Raw genomic sequence first — 27,603 nt, forward strand, 5'->3', positions numbered from 1 at the left:
TTTAGTTTGTATTTCTCTGGTTATCATTGAGAGTATGTAATTTTTTTTACCCGGCTGGTGTGAATCAGTGGTTGAGCATCAACCTATGCACTAAGAAGTTGCGGGTTTGATTCCCAGTCAGGGCACATGCCCAGATTGTAGGCTAAATCCCCATTGGGGGACATGCAGGAGGCAGCCAATCCATGTTCTCTCATTGATGTTTCTCTCTCTCCCTCTCCCTTCCTCTCTCTCTCTAAAATCAATAAAGAAAAAAAAAGAGTATGTAACTTTTTCTGTGTTTAGTGACCACATGTAATTTTTATTTTGTTAGCATATCAGACTAAGCAAAGTCAAAAGTTAACCCACATTTCTATGCAGTGTCTAAAGTGAATCTCTATGGACAGGATGGAGTAGTGGAGATTCAGAAGTCAAGTGGTCCAACAAAGCGCTCCTGTTACATAGACTTTGGGTTGGAGAATTGGCCCTTAGTGACTTTGGCTAAATAACTCAACTGTGTTGCCCTTCAATTTTCTTTAGTTAAAATAGGGATAATAAGAGTGTTACCTCATAGGATTGTTGTGAGGATTAAGTAAATTAATATACATAAAGTGCCTAGTGTGGAAAGCTCTCTATAGAGTAAGTTCTTCTCCTTCTCCTTCTTCCTTCTTCTTTGTCGCCCTTATTTCTTTTAATATTGCCTCTCTCCTATTCTCTTCTGGAATTCCTTTCAGAGAAGTATGTTGGACCTTCTTATTCTTTATGCATAGCCTTTATGATGTCTTCTATCCATAGCTGTTTCTTGTATTGTTTTGGCCCTTGGGGTTTTCTTTCTCTCTCTCTTTTTTTTAACTTTCTTTTTTTTTTTTTTTTTTAATCCTCATCCGAGGAAATTTTTCCATTTTTTTGTACAGACAGAGTAGGAGGGAGAGAGAGGAAGAGAGAGAGAGGGAAACATCGATGTGAAAGGGACACATCGAGTGGCTGCCACCCGCACGACCAACCAGGGCCGGGGACAAACTGCAACCGAGGTACATGCCCTTAGCGGGAACCGAACCCGGGTCTCTCCGGACCGCAGGTGGACGCTCTAACCGCTGAGCCAAACCGGCCAGGGCTTTTTTAACTTTCTTTAAGAAACATTTTTAAGTTATATTTATTTCACTGTTTCTATGTGTTTTTAGTAGACTGGACCAATTAAGTCCTTATGCTTGTGGTTTCATTATATTATTTCTACACTCAGATCTCTTGGCATTCTGAAAATACTTCAATAATCATCTAAATTTTACTTTAGTCAATTTATTTATTTTTTTGGAGTTTGATTTAATTTTAGCATTCATCTTTTAATTCACTTTTTAAATTTTGCTTTACTATATGAGGTGTAGTCCTGTTTTAATGTTCCTCCCTAAATGTGAGTGGGTCCATTTTGGCATCCATAAAATTTAGCCTTTATCAACCTGAGATACAAATTGCAGCCATATTAGAAAAGAAAAGAAAAAAAGTCAGTACGGGGATAAGAATGCTTTTAATTAGTAGGTATGAACAACATACCTTGCCAAAATTTGGTTGCATATTTACTACCAGTAAGCATGGAATTTTTGAGGAGAAAGTTGTTTTTGGTGGTATCTTGTCTGTTTTAAATAGTGATAGGTAGATTCTTGTGTCACAGACTTAGAATCCTCTTATTCTTCTGCTTTAAACCTGAAGGTTAAAAAAGCACTTTTTGTCAGTTATTGGTTGAGATTTTATTGAAATTGGAGAAATAATAAAGCTATGTGAAAAAAGGAAGCAGATGGCTTAGAATTATAGAATATACATTTTAAAGTACATTTGTTTTTGTTTTTTTGTTTTTTGGTATTCTTAACTTTGGCCACAAGAGGTCTCTAAAGGATTTTGTATATTCTGTGGATTGCAATTTAAAGACTACTGAAATTTCACAATTACATATTTTTATTTCTCAAACTACAGACATGCTTACTTTGTTGTATGGTAATTTAGAATAACTAGTAGTCAAATATTATACTAAGGTAAATTTTTTATTTCTAAATAATGATAAACTATCAAGTTTTCTTAGGTTAATTATCTTTATTTATTTAAAAGTGTTTATAAGATTTCAGCTTGAATTTTAGGAAATCAGTCTTATTATCTTGATTGTTACCCTTTCGTTTATCTTGATAATATATACAGAGAAAAATTACAGAAAAAAATGTGGTCCAATCCCCCACCCATACTAGGAAAGGCACCTTTATAAAGATCATTATGGTGATATTATGAGCAGTTCTGCTTTTCTTTGAAATTTCCACTGCTACTATTGAAATATTTTTGTAAGTAAAAAGTTTGAATAACTTTAACAAGTAGTTTTGGAATTGAATCTAAGTTTCAGAATGCTGTCATGATGATGAAGTCATAATATCTTCTTGTGAAGTTTATCCTTCATTGCTTATTACAGAAAAATTAAGTATTAAAGTTAAAAATCAAAATTACTTGATGGAAACTCAGCACCAGATGAATTCATAGAGCTCAGAGAAGGGGATACTTCACATGCAGAGACGGTTCGTAGGTGGGTTATACAGGTAGAGCTGACTTGTACCTGGTTTACTTACCTGATAGTATTCTAAGTGGTTACTATATAAACCTTTTTTTTACTTTCATAGTTAAATATTAGGTTAAGGTGTGCTAAAAACATGCAGTTAGTGAATCAAATCTGTGATTTCATAAATTTGTGTCGCGTAGAAAGAATCTTAAGTTGCTATTTGAGTTAAAAAATGTGGGTTAACTTAAAAACTACCGAGTTGCAGTAATAATGTGCTTGTGGATGTGGCAACATTTTGAAGGTGGAGGGGCAATGACTTAAGTTAGGAAATGTGTTGGGGCACATTGTCGGGGCAATATATATTACATGTGTCTTCTTGTCATTTCGATTCTGTATATGTGTTTGAGATAAATTCAACATAAATGGGACTGTTGCTTGAATGAAAAAAAAATCTAAATGAGAGTTTTAGAGAAATACAAATGATGAATTCAAGGGCTAGAAACGGCCTGAAGAAGGGTCACTCAACATTTTTCATAATAGCTTACCTTTCTAACTAACATATTTTATTGTTCCTTTAAGTTTATTTTATTAATTTAGATAGCTAACAGTAAATTTTAATTGATTATCCTTTTCTTATCCCTAAAAAATAACTGTATTCATAGATGTTTCCAGTAGAGTCTCAACTTACTGGTACATCCTCTGAGTTCCATATCATTATACATTCATTCATTTGTTCTTAAAAATATTTATGGGGTGCTTATTGTGTGCCAAGTTTATTGCAAGATGGTGAAGATATAAAAATGAATTAAGATCCCTACCTTACAGATTCTTACAGTGTGAAGGGTGGTAGGCATGGAAGTAAATGATTACAATTAAAGTGCCGATTATTAAGGTCTTACGGAGTTCTGGTAGCATTAGAGCATCGACCTTAGCCTGGAGGAGTTGCCAGGCTTCTTGGAGAGTATGCCAGACTGAGACTTGAAGAACAGCAAGGCAGATGGAGGGGTGAGAGTATGGTTTTCTTAGGGAGTAGAAACTAGCTTGGCTGGCTGCTCTGCCAGAGGGAGTGTGGTAGCCTGAGGCAGGACAGGTGTGGGGTTTGGAGAGAAAGGTAATGTGGAGTGAAAGTGAAGGAGAATCAAAGGTGAACAGGGAGAGAAAGCAATGTTAAGGAAGGGTTGGATAAAAAGTTTTCTGTGAAGAAAACTGAGAAGGGATGGCTGGTGGTAGAAGCTCTATTAATAGTGATTTTGTGTCCTCAGCACCTATCGTAGTGACTTGCATCTAGTAGGTATTTAATAAATGCTTGATAAATGAATGATTAAACAAGTGGCTTTTGGAGTAAGGAGAATAATGGGTATTTGCTATTTGTTTTTCTTAGAAAAACTGATTTGGATTTTATGAATGTATTGTTGTAGTAGCTGGACATTCATACATATAATATATATGATGATAAAGTACATTTAAATTGTACGGACATGGCCAACTCATTTACTTTTGAAGACCATATTAATTCCCTATCATATTTTCCTCATTGTTGTTTTTTTTTTAAATCCTCACCCAAGGATACTTTTTTCCATTTTATCTTCAGATAGAGTGGCTGGGTGGGGGAAGAGAGAAACATCGATGTGAGAGAGACACATGACCCTTGACCAGGGCTGGGGACAAACTGCAACTGAGGTCTGTGCCCTTGGCTGTAATCAAACCTGTGACTCTTTGGTCCTTGGGCTGACGCTCTACCGCTAAGCGCAACTGGCCAGGGATTCCTCAATGTGTTTTTTTCATCAAAAATTAAAAAAAAATTATGCCACTTCAAATTAGTTTGTTTAAACATCCTAACATTTCCATGGACATTCCCTTACATAACTATTAATAGAATCTACATGGTTAAGTTATCCTGGATAAGGAGTTAGGTAACTATTTGAAAGATTGATACTGATGACACAACAGGGTTCCAGCCTCATCTCTGGCACTTGAAACATTTTCTGGTGTATTGCTCCTTAGAGATTTTTTTAACTTTCCATTCTGTCTTTCTCATATTCCTCATTCCTTGATTCTAGAGTAGAAGATAAATATAAAGTTGACTGTTGTGTCATTCTATTTCATTTTGCTTATTGTATAATAATTTTACTTTACTGTTCAGGAAATTTAGAATTAAAAAATCGAGAGATCGTAGCACATTAAGTAGTAGAAATAAATCTCATACATATTAGGAAAATGTCTCTAGGAAAACATTTAAAGAAAAAGTCATCTTACCAATAAAAATCTCTTTTATATTGATTTTTCATTTAAAAAGTATACCAATTCCTTCTGTGGTGGAAATGCCATTGTATTTTTAGTAGTTTTGTTGGCACCAATAGTTTTTATATCTCTAATACTTTTTTGAAAATTGATCTTTATTGTTGACAGTATTACAGATGTCTCTTTTTTTTCCCAATTGACACCCTCCTCTGCGCCTGCTCACCCTTGCTTTCCCCACCCTGTTGTCTGTGTCCATTGGTTATGCATATGTGCATATAAGTTCTATGGTTTATATCTTTCTGTCCCCTGCCCCCCTCTCTTTGAGGTTTCCATGTCTCTGGATCTATTTTTTTTTTTTTTTGTCTCTGGAGCTTATTTTGTTCATTATATTCCATAAATAAGTGGGATCATGGGATACTTGTCTTTCTCTAACTGGCTTATTTCACTTAGCATAATACTCTCCAGGTCCCTCCCTGTTGTCTCAAAGGGTAAATGGTCTTTCTTTCTAACAACTGCAAAGTACTCCATTGTGTAAATGTACCACTGCTTTATTATCCACTCATCCACTGATGGGACTTGGGCTGTTTCCAGATCTTAGCTATTATAAATAGTGCTGCTATGAACATAGGGGTACATATATTCTTTCTGACTGGTGTTTCAGGCTTCTTAGGATATATTCCTAGAAGTGGTTTTACTGGGTCAAATAGCAGTTCCATTTTTAATTTTTTGAGGAAACACCATATTGTTTTCCATTGTGGCTGCACCAGTCTGCATTCCCACCAGCAGTGTACTAGAGTCCCCTTTTCTCCACACCCTTGCCAGCACTTGTTGTTTGATGATTTGTTGATGTCAGCAGTTCTGGCTGGTGGGAGGTGGTACCTCATAGTCATTTTTATTTGCATCTCTGATGATTAGTGACATTTTCATATATCTCTTGGCCATTTGTATGTTCTGTTTGGAGAAGTGTCTATTCAGGTCCTCTGCCCATTTTTTAATTGAATTGTTTGTCTTTCTTTTGTTGAGTTGTATGAGTACTTTATATATTTTGGAAATTAACTTCTTATCTGATGTATCATGGGCAAATATGTTCTCCCATACAGTGGATTCCCTTTTCATTTAGATGCTGGTTTTTTTTACCATGCAGAAGCTTTTTAGTTTGATATAGTCCCATTGATTAATTTTTTTCCTTTCTTTTTGTTTTGTTTTGTTTGCTTTTTTTTTTTTTTTGCCTTAGGCCATGTATTGGTGAAAATTTTGCTTCTTGTGATGTCTGCAATTTTTTTGCCTACATTTTCTTCTAGGATTTTTATGATTTCACAGGTTAAATTTAAGTCTTTTATCCATTTTGAGTTTATTCTTATGTATGGTGTAAGTTGGTGGTCTAGTTTCATTTTTTTACATGTAGCTGTCCAATTTTCCCAGCACCATTTATTGAAGAGACTGTGTGTACTCTTGTATGCTCTTGCCTCCTTTGTCAAATATTAATTGAGCATACTGTCTTGGGTCGATTTCTGGGTTCTCTGTTCCATTGATCTACCTGTTCTTGTGCCAGTACCAGGCTGTTTAGATTACATTGGCTTTGCAGTATAACCTGATATACTGTATTGTGAGCTCTCCAGCTTTGTTCTTTTTTTAAGATTGCTGTGACTATTCGGGGCCTTTTTTGGTTTCATATAAACTTTTGAAATTTTTGTTCTAGCTCTGCAAAATGTGCCATTGGTATTTTAATAGGGATTGCAGTGAATCTATAGATTGCTTTGGGTAGTGTGTTCATTTTAATTTTGTTGATTCTTCCAGCCCATGAACATGATAATATATTTCCATTTTTTTAAATGTTTTCCTCTATTTCTTTTTTCAATATCCTGTGGTTTTCTGTGAACAGATCTTATACCTCTTTGGTTAAGATTATTCCTAGGTATCTAAATGTTTTTGTTGCAATGGTAAATAGAGTTGTTTTTTTCTTGATTTCTCTTTCTGAGTACTCATTATTAGTGTATAAAAAAGCTATTGAGCCCTGGCCAACGGTTAGAGAATCAGCCCATGGAGAAAGGGGTCAAGGGTTCAATTCTGGTCAAGGGCTTGTACCTGGGTGCAGGTTCAATCTTCAGCCCTGGTCATGTGCGGAGGCAATGGTTGATGTGTTTCTTTCTCATTGATGTTTCTATCTCTCTCTCCCTCTCTCCTGTTCTCTCTCTCTAAATCAATAAAAACATATTTTTAAAAAATGCCATTGATTTCTGGATGTGAATTTTGTATCCTGCTATTTTGCCAAATTCATTTATTAAATCTAGTGGTTTTTTTGGTAGATTATTTTTTTAATGTACAGTATCATTAAATAATGACAGTTTCACTTCCTCCTTTCCAATTTGGATGCCTTTTATTTTTTAATTCTTGTCTAAGGTTTCTAGTACTATGTTAACTTAGAGTGGTGAGAGTAGGCATCCCTGTTCTTTTTTTTTCTTCTTTGTTGATTTTAGAGAGAAAAGAAGGGAGAGGGAGAGAGACAGAAACATCAATGAGCGAGAACATTGATTGGCCGCCTCCTGCATGCCCCCCACTGGGGATCAGGCCCACAACCCGGGCATGTGCCCCGACTGGGAATCGAACCAGTGACCTCTTGGTACATGGGTTGACGCTCAACCACCGAGCCACACCGACCGGGAGACATCCCTATTCTTAAGGGAAATGCTTTTAGTTTTTACCCATTGAGTATGATGTTGACTGTAGGTTTGTCATATATGGCCTTTATCATGTTGTCATATGATCCCTTTGTTCCCACTTTGCTTAGAGTTTTTATCAAAAATAGGTGCTGGATTTTGTCGAATGCTTTTTCAACATCTATTGAGATGATCATATGATTTTTACTTTTCACGTTGTTTATGTGGTGTATCACATTTATTGATTTGTGAATATTGTACCATCTTTGTGTCCCTGGGACAAATCCCACTTGGTCATGGTGAATAATTTTTTAAAATATATTGCTGGATTTGATTTGCTAAAATTTTGTTGAGGATTTAGGCATCTATGTTCATCAAGGATATTGGCCTGTACTTTTCTTTCTTTGTAGTGTCTTTGTCTGGTTTTAGAATGAGGATATGCTGGCCTCATAAAAAGAGTTTAGAAGTCTTCCTTCTTCTTGAGTTTTTTGGAATAGTTTGAAGAGAAGAAGTATTCTTCTTTGAATGATTGGTTGAACTCCCCTGTGAAGCTCTCTGGCTTTTGTTTGCTGGGAGTTTATTGATTACTACTTCAATTTCTGCCTCTTCTATTGAGTTTTGGAAGCTTATATGATTCTAGAAATTTGTCCATTTTGCCCAGGTTGTCCAATTTGTTCATAGTATTTTCTTAAAATCCTTTATATTTCTGTGGTGTCAGTTGTAACTTTAATTCTTTCACTTCTAATTTTATTTATTTGGGTTCTCTCTTTTTAAAAATTTTTATTTAGTTAAAAAAAATTTTTTTTTAGATAAAGTGGAAAGGAGGGAGGGAGGAGGAGAGACAGAGAGAAACATTGATGTGAAAGAGAGACATTGATTGCCTCTCACACAACCCTGTCTGGGGCCGGGGATTGAACCTGTAACCCAGGTGCGTGTCCTTGACTGGGAATTGAACCCATAATATTTTGGACTGTGGGCTGATGCTCTCACCACTGAGCCAAACTAGCCAGGGCTAAGTCTTCTCTCTTTGTTTCCTGGTGAGTCTGGCTAAAGGTTGGTCAGTCTTGTGTATCTTTTCAAAGAACCAACTGTTTGTTTCATTGATCTTTTGTATTGGTTTTTTAGTCTCTATGTCATTTATTTCTGCTCTGATCTTTATTATTTCTTTCCTTCTACCAACTCTCAGTTTTTCTTTTTGATCTCTTTTTAATTCTTTAAGTTGTAGTTTATTAAATTTTTTTCCTGTTTCTTGAGGTAGGTAGACCTGTAATGCTATGAACTTCCCTCTCGGGATTGCTTTTGCTGTGTCTCATAGATTTTGTGTTGTATGTTCATTTTCATTTATTTCCAGGAAGTTTCTTATTTCTTTCTTGATCTCCTTGGTAATGCATTAATTGTCTAATACCATGCTATTTAGCCTCCATGTATTTGAATGATTTTGAGTGCTTTTATTATAATCGATTTCTAATTTCATGCCATTGTGATCTGAAAAGATTCTTGGTATGATTTCAATCTTCTTGAACTTGTCAAGACTTAGTTTGTGTCCTAACATGTATCCTAATCTATCTTTGAGAATGTCCTGTGTGCACTTGAGAAGAATGTGTATTCTGCAGCGTTGGGGTGAAATGTTCTGTAAATATCTGATCTAGTGTGTCGTTTAGGATCTCTGTTTCCTTGTTGATTCTTTGTCTAGAGGATCTATCCAGTGATACCAGTGGGTGTTCAGGTTCCCTACTATGATTGTATTGCTGTCAATCTCTCCCTTGAAGTCTTCCAGCAGTTTTTAAAAAATATATTTTGGTGTTTCTATATTGAGTGCATAAATGTTTACCAGGGTTATATCCTCTTGTTCGATCGATCCATTTAATATTATGTAGTGCCCTTCTTTGTCTCTTGTTATGGTCTACATTTTGAAGTGTATTTTATCAGATATAGGAATTGCTACCCTGGCTTTTTTTTCATTTCCATTTGCTTGGAAAATATTTTCCATCCCTTCACTTTCATCCTGTGTCAGTTTTTTGTTCTGAAGTGGGTCTCTTGTAAACAGCATACATACGGGTCATGTTTTCTTATCCAGTCATCTACCCTGTGTGTTTTGACTGGAACATTTAAGCCATTTACATTTAAGGTTATTACTGATAGGTACTTACTTGTTGCCATTTTTATTCTTTATGCTTGTGTTCCCCTCTCTCTCTGTCTCCTTCTCCTTATAACAGTCCCTTTAACATTTCTTGCTATGATGGTTTGGTGGTAATAAATTCCTTTAACCCTTTTTTGTCTGGGAACCTCTTTATTTCACCTTCAATTTTGAATGATGGCCTTGTTGGATGCAGTAGTCTTGGATTCAGTCCCTTGCTTTTCATTACTTTGTATACTTCATGCCATTCCCTTCTGGCCTGCAGTGTTTCTCTTGAGAAATCACCTGACAGTCTAATGGGAGTTCCCTTGTAGGTAACTTTCTGTCTTTCTCTTGTTGCCTTTAAGATTCTTTCTGTCTGTAACGTTTGCCATTTTAATTATGATGTATCTAGGTGTGGGTCTTTTGGGTTCATCATGCTTGGGGTTCTCTGGTTTCCTGTACTTGTGTGACTTTTTTCTTTACCAGGTTAGGGAACTTTTCTGTCATTATTTCTTCAAATATGTTTTCTGTTCCTTTCTTCAATTCTTATCCTTCTGGTGCCCTTATGATGCAAATGCTGTTATGTTTTATGTTGTTCCAAAACTCCTTTCAACTCTCCTCTTGCTTTAAAATTTTCTTCTATTTGCTGTTCTAATTGCGTGGTGTTTTTTACCTTGGCTTCCATCTAATTGATTTGGTCCTCAGCTTCTTCTAATCTAATGTTGAATCCTTCCCACGTGTTCTTTATTTCAGCTATGTCATTTGTCTTTGCTTGGTTCTTTCTTTTTTAAAATAGGTTTTTATTTATTTTTTAGAGAGAGACAGAAACGTTGATGTGACAGAGAAACATCAATTGGCTGCCTCTTACATGCTCACAACTGGTATTGAGCCTGCAACCTGGAGACGTGCCCCAACTGGGAATTGAACCAAGACCCCTCAGTCGATGTGACAGTGCTCAATCTACTGAGCCACACTGGCCAGGCTCTGCTTGATTCTTATTAATAGCTTCTACTGCTTTTTTCAAGCTCCCGCTGTGTTCTTTATAGTTCTCATTAAGCTGCTTGTAATTCTCACTAAGTTGTTTGAGCAGTCTTACTACCATTACTTTGAATTCTTTATCTGACAAACTGATTGCCTCAATTTCATTTAGTTCCTTTTCTTTCATTTTAGGGTTGTTTCTTTGTCTCACCATTTTTGTGGTTTGGTAGTTCAGGGTGTACCAGTTCACATTTGCAGGTTGGTGTGCCCAGGTGCATCAGGTCGTGCTGGATCTTGGATCCAGTTCAATTGTTGGGTGTTGGCTGCTCTCCACAGTGTCTGCAGTGGCAGTGCAGTTGGCTCAACTGCTGCGGGGGCTGTGGGGTCAGCAGCTCTGTTCTGGTGCATGACCCTTGGGACTGGTGCCTCTTGTCTGCTGTGCTGGTGCTGCTGCTGCTGCTACTGTCAGAGGCAGGTCTCAGCTCCCAAGTCTTTACTGCTGATGGGCATGGGGCTCTGCTCCCCATCTTTTACTGCTGTTGTAGGGGCGGGTCTTGGCTCCTGAGCCTCTGCTGCTGAGGGTAGGGCAGTGCTTGGCTTCTGAGCCTTGGCTGATGCTGGGAGCGGGGCTCTGCTCCTGATCTGCTGCTGCTGCTGGGGGCAGGGAGGAGGGACTCTGCTCCTGAAGCAGCCACTGTTGCTCCTGTCAGGAACAATGCTTGGCAGTGCAGCTACTGTGTGCTGGCCCACGTTGACACAGCTGATCCAGTGGTGCAAGGCACACTTTTGGCCATCGGGCGCTGGGCCCTAGCTGCTGCCCACTGCCTTCTCCCAGGGAGGACCCATTGGATCTTCCAAAATGGCAGGGCCTTCCAGCCCCAAGCAGGGAGAAGCACCCTGCCAAGCAGCACACAGTGGTAGCTGGCTGCTCCCCTGTCCACAGCACTGAAACCATCTGCCATAAGTTTCCACACAGCTGTGAGGATGCTCATCCGCACTCACACCCACTCACACTCTGTCGCACTTGCTTACCTTCTCACACACTCACCCTTGCTCCGATCCTGCCTGCAGTCATTCTCTAATTAACACTTTTAATGGGCATGCTTAACACATATATATGAAAATTCAGATTTTAAATTATGATAAATTAATAGGTGATAGTTACTCTTCAAAATTGTTTGCTGCAGGGCTTGTCTAAATAAGGAACCTCCTTGTGGATTTTATTGAGTGGAACTCCACAGGAATATCTCTATTTGAAAAGCATAAATGGGGTATACATGTAATAGGTTTATTAATAGAAGTTGAATAGGAAGAAACGGCATTTGAAGAGTCTGGAGGAATGATCTTACTGATTATTGCAGAGCAATCCCAAGGCAGGGCCGGACAGCTTGAACAGAAAGTTGGGAAGCAATTGTGTAAGATGTGCAGAAGATTACCCTAAATTATCCAGGTGGGCCTATATAATCGTAAGAGTCTTTTGAATGTGGAAGAGGAGAAGGGGGAAGAAGAGATCAGAATGATGCAGTGATGCAGTGTTTGACCCACCAACACTGGCTTTGAAGATGGAGGAAGGAGCTACGAGATAAGGAATGTCAACTGCCTGTAGCAACCAGGAAAGGCAAGGAACCAGATTCTCTCCTGGAGCCTCTGGAAAGGAACACACTACTGCTGACACCTTGAGTTTAGCCTGTTGAGCCCAGTACTGGAATTCTGACCTACAGAAATATAATAAATGTGTGTTGTTTTAAGCCATTAAGTTTGTAGTAATTTGTTACAGTAGCAAAGAAGAGTAATATACTAGCAATATGTGTGGGTATTGGGTAATGGTGTAAAATGTTTTTCTTAGGGTGGATTGTGGCTTTATAGAACTTTTTGTTAATCAGTAGCTATTTACTGGAATTAGGTCAGACCACTGCCTCTTTTCCTTGGATGCCCTGTTCCTTCTGCCTCATTTTTCACATTAGCTGGAAATAGACAGGTGTTTAATTCTATTACTTTCTTTGCAAATAGGAATGTAAATACTTGTGGTTCTGATCGAATATTGGGGATTTTGAAGTCTGTGATTGCTGCCCCTTTTTAGTCTGAACAATTTCTAGTTGCTAAGTCAGGATATCATTTATGTATGAATTACCTTATAGATAAGTATACTTTATAGTCTTTTATGTAACTCTTAACTATCAACCCCTACATATCACAAAGTTTACTTGTGGGTGATTATATTGAGTAAGACAAGAGATTGCCCACCCATACAGAATAAAATCCTATTTCTTCTACTTGCTAGAGAATAGTGGGAACAGCCTGGCCTGCAGGCTGATTGTCATATTCTGCCTCCTTCCCACCTACTTACTGCTACAAAGAGACACAGAGCTTAGCCTCTCATCATATCCTGTCATTTTCCCAGGGCTGCAGAGAAATGGGCTTCCTTAGATTAGTGCTAAGGCTCTGTGCTTCTAGGAGAGAAGCTTCCATCTTGCATATTTTCTTCCACCTCATCTTTTCTTCTGTGCTAATAATACATAGATTTTCTTTCAGTGTTTTGTTCTCTCCTGCCATTATCTTACCTACTAACACACTACCTTTGTCCAAGTACTGATATATTACAATGCTCTGCAAACACATAGATATAAAGAATGATTTTTTTTTAAAACTACAGTTTCAAGTTAAATATTGGCTTCATGTAGAAAACAGTGCTGAAATTCAGTAGTTCCCTGGGGCAGTGGTGATGTGAGGTGTTCACTGGGTGTCTTCTGACCTCAGAAGTGGAAAGCTTACAGTTGGTGCTGCCTGTTCTCCAGGAGCTTAGTGAGTGCAGCATCACCTTCCAGAATACTCTTTGTGGCTCAGGGAATCTGGATGGTTTTGCTGTTTTTGTTCTTAGAGGTTCTAGGCCATTCAGTGATTGCAGGTGCTTTTTGCCTGATAAGCAATTCTTACCATATAAAAATCAGAATTTAGAGACAAGATAAGGAAGTGGTGATTTTGTTTTACAGAGAGATTTTTATTTACAGACTTTTAGGTATTATCATTTCTAATTTGATTTGATGTATTTAAACAAGTTATGCAAAACGGTTTAAAATGACTCATTTTACAAAAGTTTGATTTGCGGACCTATTCATTGTGTAAGGTAACATACCTGAGGCCAGAGGTATGGCACACTTTCTCCCACCTGGTCTCTTGTCCTTCACTCTGAGCTGCAGTTACTCCAGGCCAGTTGCCATGCCCTGAAGATGTCATGCATGTACAATGAGGGAGAGCACAGAACAGTGGTCTGAGCAGAGACTGGGGCCAGACAGCCTGTGTTGAATTCTAGTTGCCTCACTTATTAGCTGTGGATTTTAACTTCTCTGTGGCTCAGTTTACTTCTTCAAAAAGAATCCTATAGTAATAGAACTATCTCACAGAGTTATAGTGAGGATTAAATTAGTTAATACATGTAGTAGGCTTAGAACAGTGCCCGGAACATAAGTGCTCAGTAAATGTTAGGTCTTATTTTTTATTCATTTATTTTTGCATTGTGCAGTATGTCTTCCCCACATCTAACTTTTAAACTGTTCTATAACTTAACGATCTTATTCTTTAGTGAAGCCACCCTGTAAGTTTTAGTTGTGATTCTAACCTTGGCTGTATGTTGGAATCACCTGTGGATATTGAATACTGATGCCTGCATTTTAGTTCTATGCTAGAACCAGCTTGTAGTGGCTTGTGAAGATGAAATTTTCTTTCAGGTTGCTAAAGTGTTGGTAGTTTAAAATCAGCCATGATTAGAATATTTACGTTCTTGAAATTGGCAGATACCACCTCAGCATTCTTCCCCGTTCTCTTGGTAGTCTAGTGATTTGTTTATAAGCATCTCCAAATAGCTGTTGAGCTTTGTAGTGTATGGTACATTAGTTTGCTAAGGCCACTGGAACAAAATACTGTCGATGGGGTGGCTTAAAAATGGGTATATATATTGTTTCACAATTCTGGAAACTAGAAGTCCAAAATTAAGATGTCAGCAGAGTTGGTTCCTTCTAAGGGCTGTGTGGGAAGGATCTGTTTCTGGCCTCTCTCCTTGACTCAGAGAAGCCATCATCTTTCTATGTCTCTTTGTCCTCTTATGTGTGCCCATGTCCAAATTTCACCTTTTTAGCCCCAGCTGGCTTGGCTCAGCGGTTAGAGCGTCAGCCCACAGACCAGAGAGTCCCGGGTTCAGTTCCCGCTAAGGGCACGTACCTCGGTTGCAGTTTGTCCCCGGCCCTGGTTGGGGTCGTGCGGGTGGCAACCAGTCGATGTGTCTCTCTCACATTGATGTTTCTCTCCTTCCTGCCTCTCTCCCTCCCGCTCTATCTGAAGATAAATGCAAAAATGTCTTCAGGTGAGGATTGAAATAAAAAAAGAACAAATTTCACCTTTTTATAAGGGCAAGAGTCATACTGGACTAGGGCTCATCCTAATTACCCACTAAAGTTAAACTTGATTACCCCTGTAAAGACCCTACCTCCAAATATGGTCACATTCTAATATACTGGGGGTTAGGACTTCCACATATGAATTTTAGGACATAATTCAACCCATTTCAACACAATTTTATTTGTCCCCTGGAGTATTTGAACAGTGAAGATTTGTTGACTTGAATTGAGATGGAAATGCCAGTTAGCTGTGTTATTTGTGTATTATTTTTTTATTCATTGTACTATGAATTTCAGATAGTCAATTTGTTGACTTTTTTTTTTTGAAGCAGCTCTTTCTTGGGGTAATATTAGAGTTATGGAGATAAACATTAGAAACAGTAGTTTTTTAGGTTGTCTGAGGCAGTCATGAGCTTGTTAATGAACTCAAAAGGCATATGATCTGAGTGAAATGGTCCTGGTTTTGGGTCTGTTGCCAAGAAAATGCTTTTAATCATGCATGAGAAAAATGTTTGAGATGCCTTTCCACTGATCGGAGAATATTTTAATGCTGATTGTCCTCTTCAGGATTACATAAATCTTTGGCATTCTCAGAATAGTATGGTTTCTTTTGTTTTTTCTCAAAGGCAAATATAGGTAATAATTTTGTGGTTGCACAATTAAAAAATTTTTTTATCTACAGGAAGCATAAATTATTTTTTTAAAATTTACCTTCTTTTAGGATGATTATATCATATGTATGTGTGTGCATGTATATGATGACATTTAAACTATGATAATCTCAAAGCATGTAAGTATGGAATGTACTTTTTGAAGTGAAGTGTTTTTCTCTGCACCATTGTTTTTTGCTGAAAAAATACTGGAATGAAATCTTACTCCCCAAAATGTGTTTGGAATACTCATTTGCATAGGAATTTGTTAGTCTAATTGTTCAGATTTCTTTTTGATAGAAGATTTTCAGCTATAAATTATATGGCAAATATCAAAAACTTTATTTTTCATGAATTTAAATCAAGTATGACTTACATGCAATAAAATTTATACATTTTATATGGATGAGTCAATTAATTTTGACAAGTACATACATCAGTGTAACCCCCTCAACCCAACTGTGAAGAACATTTCCATCTTCTGACAGTGTTCTGGTGCCTCTCTGCGGTCATTTTAGCCCCACCTCCACCTCCTGCCCTAAGCAAGCACTGATCAGACTTCTCACTCTAGGATATTTGAGACTCTTAGAATTTCACATACGTGGAGTCGTTACAGTCTGTTCTCGGTGGTGTCCCTCTCCTTTCAGCACAGCGCCCATAAAGTTCTCCCACGTTGTTGAGTACATCTGTAGTCTGTTCCTTTCTGTCGTTCAGAATATCGCCTTGTATGAGGGTACCAACATTTGGTCATCCACTCACTTGTCTGACCATTTGGGTTTTTGACTATTGTCAGTAAAGCTGCTTTGTGTACTAGGCTTTTTATGGACATATGTTTTTTTGGGGTGGATAGGAGTGGATTTCTGGGCTGAATGGGTAAGTATATATTTAACTGTGTAAGAATGGGCCAAATAAAGTTTTTCAAAAGTTGTGCCTCAATTATATACTCCCACCAGCGGGATAGGGGAGTTGTAGTTGTTCCACATTTTTGCTAACTCTTGGTATTGCCAGTCTTTTACATTTTAGCCATTATAGTGAGTGTGAAGTGGTATCTTGTTTTGGTTTTAACATGCTTTTTCTGATAACCAGTGATGCTTCATGTGCTTATTGGTTATTTCTATATCTTCTTTTGCCCATTAAAAAAAAAAAAGGGTGCTTGTGTGGTAATTGAGCTGTAAGAATTCTTTCTAATTTTGTTCTAGATTCTGAACAAAAATTCACTGTCAGATATATGTATTGGGAATATTTTCTTTCACTCTGTGGCTTGACTTTTAATATTTTTGATGACCTTTGGTTTAAATTTTGATGGAAGTGCTTTTTGTGTCCTAAGAAATATTTGCTTACTTCAAGGTCATGAAGACTTTCTCTTATGTTTTCTTCTAGAAGTTTTATAATTAGTTTTAGCTTTTACTTTGAACTTTGTTAAATATTTTGATTTAATTTTGGGGCATAGTGTGAAGAGTAGGGGTTGAATTTCATTTTCCTCTTAGTATAAAGTATTAGCCTTTCTGTATCTTTTGTTTTCTCATCTTTGAAGACTGCTATTTAAGTGACTGTTGAGTAACTCCTTTTGTTTCTGCTTGTGAAATGAAAACCTTTGTGTCTATTTAAAGTCATTCAAGTACCAGAAGTAGGTGAGGTGGGATTTGGGGGAGGAGCTGTGGTTTCTAAAATCACACATTAGATCCCCCCCGCCCTTCATCCTGTATTACCCTGGAGTGGAAAAGGTGCTTGCTAGACATACCTTGATAGCTACTGAGAATATTCATTATTGCTGACATGTTTATTTGGGCTCATTCCGCCCAGTTACTTTTATTCTAAAGCTCTCTCCCCTTCTTCCCTTTTCCTTTGAGCACATGGCTACTCTATGTCTTATTCTACAGCAGCAGCAGTAGTAATAATAATAATAACAGCAATAGATAACACTATGTTTTAGGCACTATTCTAAGGGCTTTATATTTATTGACTGATTTTTAAAAATATGTTTTTATTGATTTTTTAGAGAGAGAGAAAGGGAGAGAGAGATAGACAGAAGCATCCATGTGAGAGAGAAACATCCATCAGCTGCCTCCTGCACGCCCCGCAAGCCAGGCATGTGCCCTGACTGGGACCTCTCAGTCCGTGGGACGATGCTCCATCCACTGAGCCACACCAGCCAGGCTGTTTATTGACTTACTTAATCTTCACAAACACCCTGTGATGGCTCTACTATTCTTTTGATACAGATTTTATAGATGAGGAAACGGAGGCAGAGAGATGCCAAGTCCAGGATTATACAGCTAGTAAGTGACAGAACTGGGATTTGGTCCAGACTTCCTGGCTCTGAAGCACATGCTCTTCACCACAGTGTTATACGGCCTCTTAGGACAGACACACAGGAAGCAGCCATCCCCTTCCTTCACCTCTGCTTCTGGATTTCAAAAGGAGTAATGTTTTATAGCATAGTTGACATTTTGGCTAATATTTCATGAAATTTTCATTCCTTTAAAATGCATATTCCAGTTTGTGTTTCTATCTCTAGCAGTAAAGTTTCTGACAAAAAGCATGTGTGCTTAAAACAAAGTCGCTTTCTTTCTAAAGGTCTTACTTTACTAACCGCAGTCCCATGTGCCCGGGAGAAAGCCCAGGCCGTCCTGGCTTGTGGTCATTCTTCTGGGAAAGTGTCTTAGGGGAGGCGCTTCTTGGCCTACTTATTCAGTAAGAATGTGCTCACGGGTGGGGGTATGGTTTGTGTAGATGGTGGTAAAAGGACCCAGGACTGTGATGGCCTGAAACATTAAGAAAGGGTGGAGGTTTTCAAGGGGATTCATCCTTAGAGAAGATTTCCAGGATCAAGGAAGAAGGGCTGGGAGGTCATGACGACAGGCGGACATGAATGGCCTCTTTAGGTCCTGGGGCTTTCTGCCTCCCTTCCCCCCCTTCGCATGTTGTCTTCCCTTTGGTTTCCCAGTCTAAGTGCTCTTCGTATTCTTGACCTCACTGCAGATAAAAGTCCTTTTTGTCATGTTTGCAAGACAGATTTAGACATTTTTTATGGAGTTTTACCTTAAAAGGGTAACAACCACTGTAGGAAAAAAAATTTAGAAAAAGCGAGAGAAAGGTTTAGAAAGCTATAAATTTACCTCACACAGAATTTTATATCAAGATAATACCTGCCATCTCTTGTAGTCTTTTGAACAATGCTACCATCGTGCATGCTTGATTACTACTTCCCACGCCTTAAGCCTCTGAGGCTCCATGGAATTCACAGTGAGTGAGGAAATTCTCAGTTTTCCCTCTTGCTCCCCAACAGACCTGTCCTCCTGGGGTAGGTCCTGTTGTGTTTCTTCACCTCAGTTCTTTTTAATCCTGCAGGGGCCTGGCCTTAATTTTGCTTTTAACTTCTTGTCCCCAGTGGTATCTTGGCTAAGGCCCCTTCACCTCTGCTTGGTGGAGAGGGTTAGGAGGGACTTCCTCCTGGTGTCCAGAATCTCTGACTTGTATTCTATGCCTGTTGGTTTGGCCTGAGCAGATTCACCAGCTGGAATTAGACTTTGGGTTTTCCTCACCTTGGTTCACTGTTGGCCATCTGGACTTCAGTAGAGGTTACCATGTTTCTAAGAAGCTGTCTGCATGATTAGATTACGTTGACTTCTTTCTTTGGACATCAAAAGACCCCTTTTCCTTTTTAAAGCCCCCATACTTTCTAGTGAGTACTCACTGACTATTTTAAAGGTGAAAATGAACATACTGGCTCAGGTAAGAGACAAGCTAGAGGTAGGCTAGAGTCAGATGTGGCTATATTTAGGGGCTGTTTGTCTCCTCCTTTCCTTGGGTTCGTCTTACTCTCTTGTTCCACAAGGTGGCAGGGTGGCTGCAGTCGGGCCTCCCGGGTTCAAGTGCAGGAAAGTGGAGGAATGGCCCCTGGGAGGTCCTGCATAAGTCTTGCAATCCATTCTTTCCTTTTCTTCCTCTCGTTCTTGTTCATGAAAATTTTTAATTTTTGGATAAGTAGTATATTTCAGTGGTTTAGAAATCTGAAAGTGTCTTCAAAGGACATGAGGTGAAAGTTTGTCATCCACTGTACCCTTTTTATCATAAGGTACCCCTCGTTGTCTTGTTTAATGCTTTTTGTCCTGAATTCTATCTTGCCTGATAATAAAATCTTGTCCTGTGATCTCTTTTAATGTATTTGCATTGTCTAGTATATTCATCTGGCCAGTGTTTTTTCAGCTATCCTTTTAACCTTTCAGAATTTGTTTTAAGTTGTGCTCCTGTTTGTAGCATAGAGGTGGGTCCCCCCCACCTTTTCCTTTGTAATCTTCTTTCCCTTTTTTTTTAATCCTCACCCAAGGACATTTTTGCACTTATCTTCAGATAGATCAGAAGGGAGAGAGGGGGGAAGAGAGAGAGAGAGAAATATCGATGCAAAAGAGATACATCGACTGGCTGCCACCCACATGACCCTAACCGGAGCCGGGTACACACCGCAAGTGAGGTACATGCCCTTAACAGGAACCGAACCCGGGACTCTGGTCTGCAGGCCAATGCTCCAACTGCAGAGCCAAACCAGCCAGGGCGAGAATAATTTTCTTTTCATAGAAAAGTTTAGCAAATTTATATTTGTCAATATAGCAGATATATTTGGTAATAGCTGGTCTATATCATTTAATTTTATTTTCTATTTTTATACCTTAAAAATTTTTTTCATTATATTACCTATTTTCCTTGCTTGTTTTTATGGATTATTCTGAGATTTTTGTTCTAGTGGTTGTCCTTATAATTACAGTGTCATATTAAGCCTGTAGTCTTCTAAGAAAGTGGTGATGGTTCCCTACTATAAGCAGTGATACAATTAATTTCATATTAATTCTAAAATAGAGACACTGTGACTATGTTACATAGTCTCTTTTATTCAATGTAGACCTCTATTGCATTGTGCCCTCAAAGGAAGAATTAATCATTCAGCCAGGAAGCTTGGAACTCAGTCAGTATTATTATCAGTAAGTACGATGTCAGAAGAGGCATTGTGAGTTTTCTTAGAGTAGATTGTTAGCCTTTAACAAGGCTCTTTCTGCCTATAAAAATTATGGTTTCTGAAGTCAGTATAGATCATAAAATTGGTAAGCTGCCATTTGTTTGGTCACAATTGAATGTTAAAATTTGGTCAGAATCTTTGTAGGTGGTCTGTTATTCAACACCAGAAAGTTACCATGTTGACATTAAAAGATATTATTGGATCTGAAGTCCCACCCCCCTTTTTAGTGGGCTTCACACTTGTTGAGAGTTTTAGCACCATTTAAAATTTCAAAAATAATATATTTGGCAACAAAGAGGCGTGTCACATATGAAAGAATTTTTTAAAATTAGAAATCTATGTTAAAATAGTCCAGCGTGGCATACCTCAAGTAATGACGGAGAGTCATATCCTGATGTTAGTCCTCCAACCAGAACAGAAGGGGAGTGGCCACTATGGCCCAGGGAGGAGCAGACAGCCTCTGTAGAGGGTGGGAAACAGAAAGTCATATTTTAGATTTAGTTATATGACCATAGCTAACTTATTAAAAAAAATTTTTCTTTTCTGCCCAGCCTGTGTGGCTTGGAGGATTGAGCGTTGTCCCATGGATTGAGAGGTCCCGGTTCAATACCCAGTCGGGGCACATGCCTGGGTTGTGGGCTCGAGGGCTCGATCCCCAGTAGGGGACATGTAGGAGGAAGCTGATTGATGTTTCTCTCTCACACTGATGTTTCAATCTCTCTCTTCCTTCCTCCCTAAAAAAATCTATAAAAACATATTTAAAAAAATATTCTAACTAAAAAAAACACATTTTTTTTCTAATCCTCACCCAAGGATAGAGTTGTATTGATTTGAGAGAGAGAGAGAGAGAGAGAGAGAGAGAGAGAGAGAGAGAGAGAGAGAGAAACATCGATTGGTTGCCTCCTGTATGTGCCCTGACTGGGGGATTGAACCTGCAACCTAAGTATGTGCCTTGACTGGGAATCGAACCTACAACCCTTTGGTGTATGAGACCTTGGTCCAACTAACTGATCTACCCAGCCAGGGCCATACTTGACTTTTTAATATTTTTCTTTTTCTTTTTAAATTGATTTTAGAATGAGTAAGGGAGAGAGAGAGAAATGTCCATGTGAAAGAGATACATCGATCCATTGCCTCCCACATGTGCCCCAACTAGGAATCGAACCAGTTACCTTCTGGTGCACTGGGTGATGCTCTAACCAACTGAGCCACCTGGCCAGGGTGACTTTTTTATTTCTTTTGGTGAAAAGATATTTACTGTCCTTCTCTAATAGAACAGCTGAAACATAGATTATCACTGTAGAAGATTTACATTTCTACTTTGTGTTCTTTCTTAGGATGGCTGCCAGTATTGATTGTGTAGACTAGTGTTTTTAGTTTGCAATTTGCCTGTGAATTACCCCTGCAAAGCCTGTTAAAAATGAAAATTCTTCCTTCCCCCTAGCATCCTGCTGAGTTTAGGTTGAACACATTTGAAGTGTGGAATCTGTGCTCTCACTGTGCGTTGCACGTGATTCTGATGTAGGTATTGCTCAGACTACAGTTGGAGGAAATCAAGATGGACAGTTCTGTGTTTAATGTAGAAATTTACTAAACTCTAGTTTGACAACTGGTTGGATATCACTCATTATGTATACAAGTGTTTCAACTTTCTTCAATTTAAGAAACCCAGGAAAACACAGATACGAGATTTTAACTCCAACCGGTTTGCGAAAATAATTGTGTACAAGGATGTTTAATATACAGATTGCAGAAGAATGAATTCAACAGTGTTGTAATACTTCCATGAAAGCCTCGACAATAACTGTCAAGTCCATTTTATCAGATTTAATGGGTTTCTAAATCCTTATCTGCTTATCATACAAAACATTAATTAGAACAGTAATTGAGTTACCAGCTGCCTCATGTTCACTCTAGAAACTTATACAAAAAACACTGTGAAGCTCATGTAAGGTCATTCATTGCTTTTTGAGTTGCTAAATAATAACTTTGCTGTATAGGCTTCTCAAAATCCAGGTATTAAGCGAGTCTGTAGCAAGATAAAAATTGATAAGAGATTTGCAAGTTAGTCTGACACTCTCTCCAGTGGATTAAGGTGGAAAAATCCTTCTTCAGCACCACAGATGGGAGAAAATCCTCCCTCTTAGATTTCTCCCTGAATCCACTTATGCCTGCCTAGTCTTGTAGTAGAATGGAAAGAGCCTTGGGAGCCAGGTATGCTGGCACAGATTTCCTGGGAAAAATTAAAACACTAAGAATTCAAGTTTACAACTTTATTTGAGTAACACTGGAACATCATGACAAGAATATCATATCCCAGGAAAGCAAGAATCATTCAGCATCAGAAGATATGAATAATAAGAAATTAAGTGAGAGAAACTACATAATCATTTTAACACATGTAGTAGACAGAACATTAGGTAAAATTTAATAATCCTTTATACTAAAATTTTATTTTTTGCCCAAACTTGGAAGCTTACCAAACCTTAGACTAATAAGTCATTTATTCCAAAACCTACAGCAGATGTTATACTTAGGAGGTGACATTGTAGAAGCATTCCCATTAGTGTCAGTAAGAAGACAAAGGAAGCCTGTGAGCATTACCTTTGTTCAGCACAGTCCTGAATGTCTTAGCCAGTAGTGTAATGAGGTAGGAAACAGAAATGAAGAATAGAAATTGTAAAGGAGAGACAAAACAATTTTATATTTTCTTGTACAGATGTTATTAATGCATACAAAGATAATACAAAAAATCAATAAGTGTTCAGCATAGTTGCTACATATAAAAATTGATAGGTTTGCCCAGCTGGTGTGGCTCAGGGTTGAGCATCGACCCGTGCACCAGGAGGTCGCTGGTTTGATTCCTGGTCAGGGCACATGCCCAGGCTGTGGGCCAGTTCCCCAGTGGGGGGCATGTGGGAGGTGGCTGATTGATGTTCTCTCTCATTCATGTTTCTCTCTCTCTCCCTCTCCCTTCCTTTCTCTCTATAATCAGTAAAGAAAACAAATTGATAGGCTCATGTACACCAATGATAACAGTTTAGTAAATATAATAGAAGAAAAAGTTCCCTTTACAGTAGTACTAATCTATAATACAGGAGTGGTTTATAGTTGTGAGTACATGAAACAGAGTTTATTCTTGTATTATTATTTATTTATTAATTGTTGTATTATTTATTATTATTAAACTACTTTCGCCCACTCCTTTATATCTAAGAATGAGCACAGTCTGCACAGTCTGTTATGTAAAACCTGAAGAAAATTACAGAACGTTATTGTTAGCTATAAAACACATGAATAAATAAGCTTTCTTTAAGAATGGGATGTTATACATCTGTAATGTTTTGTTATTTTTTTAGATAAAAATGTTTTAAAGCAACATGTGACAAAATTTTAACACCAAGTCAATATTCAATAATAAATGATTGAAACGGTATATAAAAGGACTTTTACATACTATGAAATATTTTTCAGCTATTAAAAAGAATGAATTGGAGCTAGGTTACTTTATATGGAGGGATTTTCAAGAGTTATTGCTTAGTGAGGAAGACAAGATGCAGAAAAATTTGTCCAAAGTGATCCTTTTTTTTTTATAATGACATGAATGAGTATGTACATATATGATATACTTGTATATGACCATGAAAAAAACTAGGAAGGATCATTCCAGGCTGTTAACATGGGTTGGGAGTGAGGTGATAAAGAGAGGAGAGGAGGAGTGGGGAATGGGAAGCCAAGCCACACAGAAAATAACAAAGAAACTGCACTACCTTATCATGGATGATATAATTTTATTTATATACTAACATAATTATATATACATGTGTGTATGTACACACATATACATGCACATTTTATATCTATATAATTTTTAAAAGAATACAGAACCACTTTAAGAGTGAGAGCTGACCTAAGGGGAATTGAGTGTATTTAACTGGAGCCTCTGGTGGAAATGGAGTTAGCAAATTGCCAACCAGTATGCAAACTTCAACCATACTTTAAGGAAAGAATTACTTGATGATATATTCTGTTGCTAGAGTGTTTAAACAAATGATGCCATTAAATTACAATGATGCTTTCCCCGTTTTTCTCCCTTTTGTATTTATTGAAGTAATTGACTTACTAATTTCACTGAGTTCTTCATAACAATATATATAAAGTACTCACGATGTGCTAGGTGATATAAAACAGTGGTAGTAAAAGTTATAATTGTATTCTATGAAATGGAACTTTTCAACAGGGACACTTTAGATCTTAATTTTTTTTTAACTTGTGAGAGAATAATGAATGAGTCTTTATTTTTTTAGGCCAGGCCTAGGCCTAAATACAGACAGTTCAAGATTATGGAGAATTTTCTTTGAAATTTTCACTTTTTTCTTTCAGCGTGCGGGATGACAGAATTCGAGTAGAAAGGATGGATAACATGTGTTTTGAATACAGCCATGCTTTCCAGGTGGTTACAGAGTTTTATGCAAAAGATATAGTTGATGTCAAAGGTAAATATTATATACATGTTATTTATATGTCTGCACATTTAACTGAGTTGAGGTTTGGATAAAGGTGCAAGTTGGACTTTCAGTTTAATAAAAACTTGTTACCAATGCATAACTGGAAGAAGTAGAGGGGAGAGTTTATTGTTCTTGCGCTCATCAAAAACACTACTGTAGTACTTCCTTTGTAGTTATCACTGTTTAGTAATTTGATGTTTTTGACATATTCATTGGTGTGTAAGGAGTTACTTGCTGACCAACTGTCCTTCTTGTTCTACTTGAAAGATGGCCCATTATTTTTCCTTGAAATTTTTTACATTTATTTTTTAAATATGTTTTTATTGATTTTTTTAGAGAGCGAGAAAGGGAGTGATAGAAATATGATGTGAGAGAGGTACATTGATCAGCTGCCTCCTGGGCGCCCCCTACTGGGGATTGAGCACGCAACTTGGGCATGTGCCTTGACCGGGAATTGAACCAGGACCTCTCAGTCCATGGATGACGCTCAGTCCACTGAGGCACACTGGTTGGGCTTTCCTTGCAGATTTATAGAATGTTTGGATAAATCTTTTTTTTTTTTTTTTTTTTATCCTCACCCGAGGACATTTTTCCATTTTTTGCACAGATAGAGTGGGAGGGAGAGAGAGGAAGAGAGATTGAGAGAGAAACATTGACGTGAAAGAGGCACATCGAGTGGCTGCCACCCGCACGACCAACCAGGGCCGGGGACAAACTGCAACCGAGGTACATGCCCTTAGCGGGAACCGAACCCGGGTCTCTCCGGACTGCAGGCCGATGCTCTAACCTCTGAGCCAAACCGGCCAGGGCTGGATAAATCTTTTGATGAAGGTTAGCATTTCAAAAGTTTGATTACCAGAATTTTAATACGAGAACATTAATGACAAGGTCTTAATATGTTAGGTAACCATTATTTGTTTAATTGCATTTCTGTAGCCAGGTGTCAGTGCTTACTTTGGTCTGGACCCCACACTCCTGCCAGTCCAACTTACGTTAAGGTCTGTTCTTGCCCCTTGTCACAGGCCGCAGAGCTTTCACCGTTAGCCCACAGATGGATCAGCCTCCCCCAGCTCCCTCCCGGGCACCAATGTCTTGCTAGCATTTCTCTCCCCGTCCTTTTAATCTCATGGTGCCTTGACCAAGTTGAATTGAGTGTCCACAGATGTAACCCACTTATGACACCAGTTTGCAGTATCACCGAGGGATCATTGTCTTATACTTAACTGAAGACAAGTCAAAGTCACAAGGCTACCATGTCACTTTTGGCATCAGATCACTTAGAAGGGTTTAGAACAGAAAACCTAGCTTGTTGGCGGGGCACGTTCTCCCCTTGGTGGGAACAGTGCTCAGCAGTTTTCCTAGCAGTTCTCAGAGCCATTGGTGCTGGTTTTCCCTCTGCTGGTGCCAGCTCAGCTGCAAGGAAAGCAGACTCTCATGAGGTGGGTGCAGGGTCCGCCTGGCTCAGAAGCCCCAGGTCCTGCGGAACCCATTTCCCGTGCTGGAATTTCTACAAAGGACATACCAAGTTGAAAGAGTCAGTGTACTCTCAGGGAAGGCCAAATTTCTGGAATCAGGTGTTTATAGTTCCTCCTAGTCCAGGTACAGTTTACTGATTTCAGGTCATTTTTACCATATGCAGTGCTACTTCATAACGCACTGGCATTTCATCTTTATTGGGTTTCCTGGGAAACAGAGCTAGTAAGTTAAAAGAAGATGAAATTCTCAGAAGAGGGTGAAAGGTTTTTAACTCTTCATTTATGCCTGATTTTTATACAAATCTATAATTGAAGTTAATAAGATATTTTGTATTACTGGTTTGTAGAGCATATGTTATAATATATTTTTTTTTCTAAAAGTAATAAATGCCTATTGCAAAAAAAGTCAAAACATAGTTGTGTTTAAAGAAAAACGTAAAAGTCCCCCCTCAAATCCTTATGAGTCTTTTTATGTACAAATTCTCATATATACACATAAACATACATATGTAATTGTGTGTGTTTGTTTAATTAACTTGAATTTATTCTTTCAACTAATTTTTATTGAATGTTATGTGAGGCATTGTGCATGGAATAAGGAATAAAACAGACAAAAAGTCCTGCCCCTTTTGGAGTTTATATTCTGAGGGGAGAGGTACAATAAAATAAGTTAGTGTATTTGAAACTGATAATTGCTTTTAAGGAAGTAAGGCAGAGAAGAGGGTGAACATTTATTTTTTTATTTATTTTTTATTTTATTTTTTGTTAATTCTTACCTGAGGACATTTTCCATTGATTTTTAGATAAGAGTGGAAGGGAGAAAGGGAGAGAGGGGGAGAAACATCGATGTGAGAGAGACACATCGATTGGTTGCCTCCTGCACGACCCCCACTGGATCCAGGCATTGAACCTGCAATCCAGGCACGTGCCCTTGACTGGGAATTGAACCCGAGACCCTTCTATCTTTAGGCCAATGCTCTTACTGCTGAGCCAAACCAGCCAGGGCTATTTTTTAATTTTTAAATTAGGTTTACATTCAATATTATATTAGTTTCAGGTATATA

General features: G+C 38.1%; 1 protein-coding gene across 1 annotated transcript in view; it reads left to right on the top strand.

Moving 5' to 3' along the window:
• MSH3 (mutS homolog 3) overlaps positions 1 to 27,603 on the top strand; it is a 160,253-nt gene that overhangs the window by 18,808 nt on the left and 113,842 nt on the right. The window contains exon 9 of the mRNA XM_036278555.1: positions 24,940 to 25,052. Within this exon, the coding sequence (XP_036134448.1) occupies positions 24,940 to 25,052 (113 nt within the window). The remainder of the gene's footprint in view (positions 1 to 24,939; positions 25,053 to 27,603) is intronic.

Source organism: Molossus molossus, unplaced genomic scaffold, assembly GCF_014108415.1.
Source record: "Molossus molossus isolate mMolMol1 unplaced genomic scaffold, mMolMol1.p scaffold_m16_p_3, whole genome shotgun sequence".
NCBI lineage: Eukaryota > Metazoa > Chordata > Mammalia > Chiroptera > Molossidae > Molossus > Molossus molossus.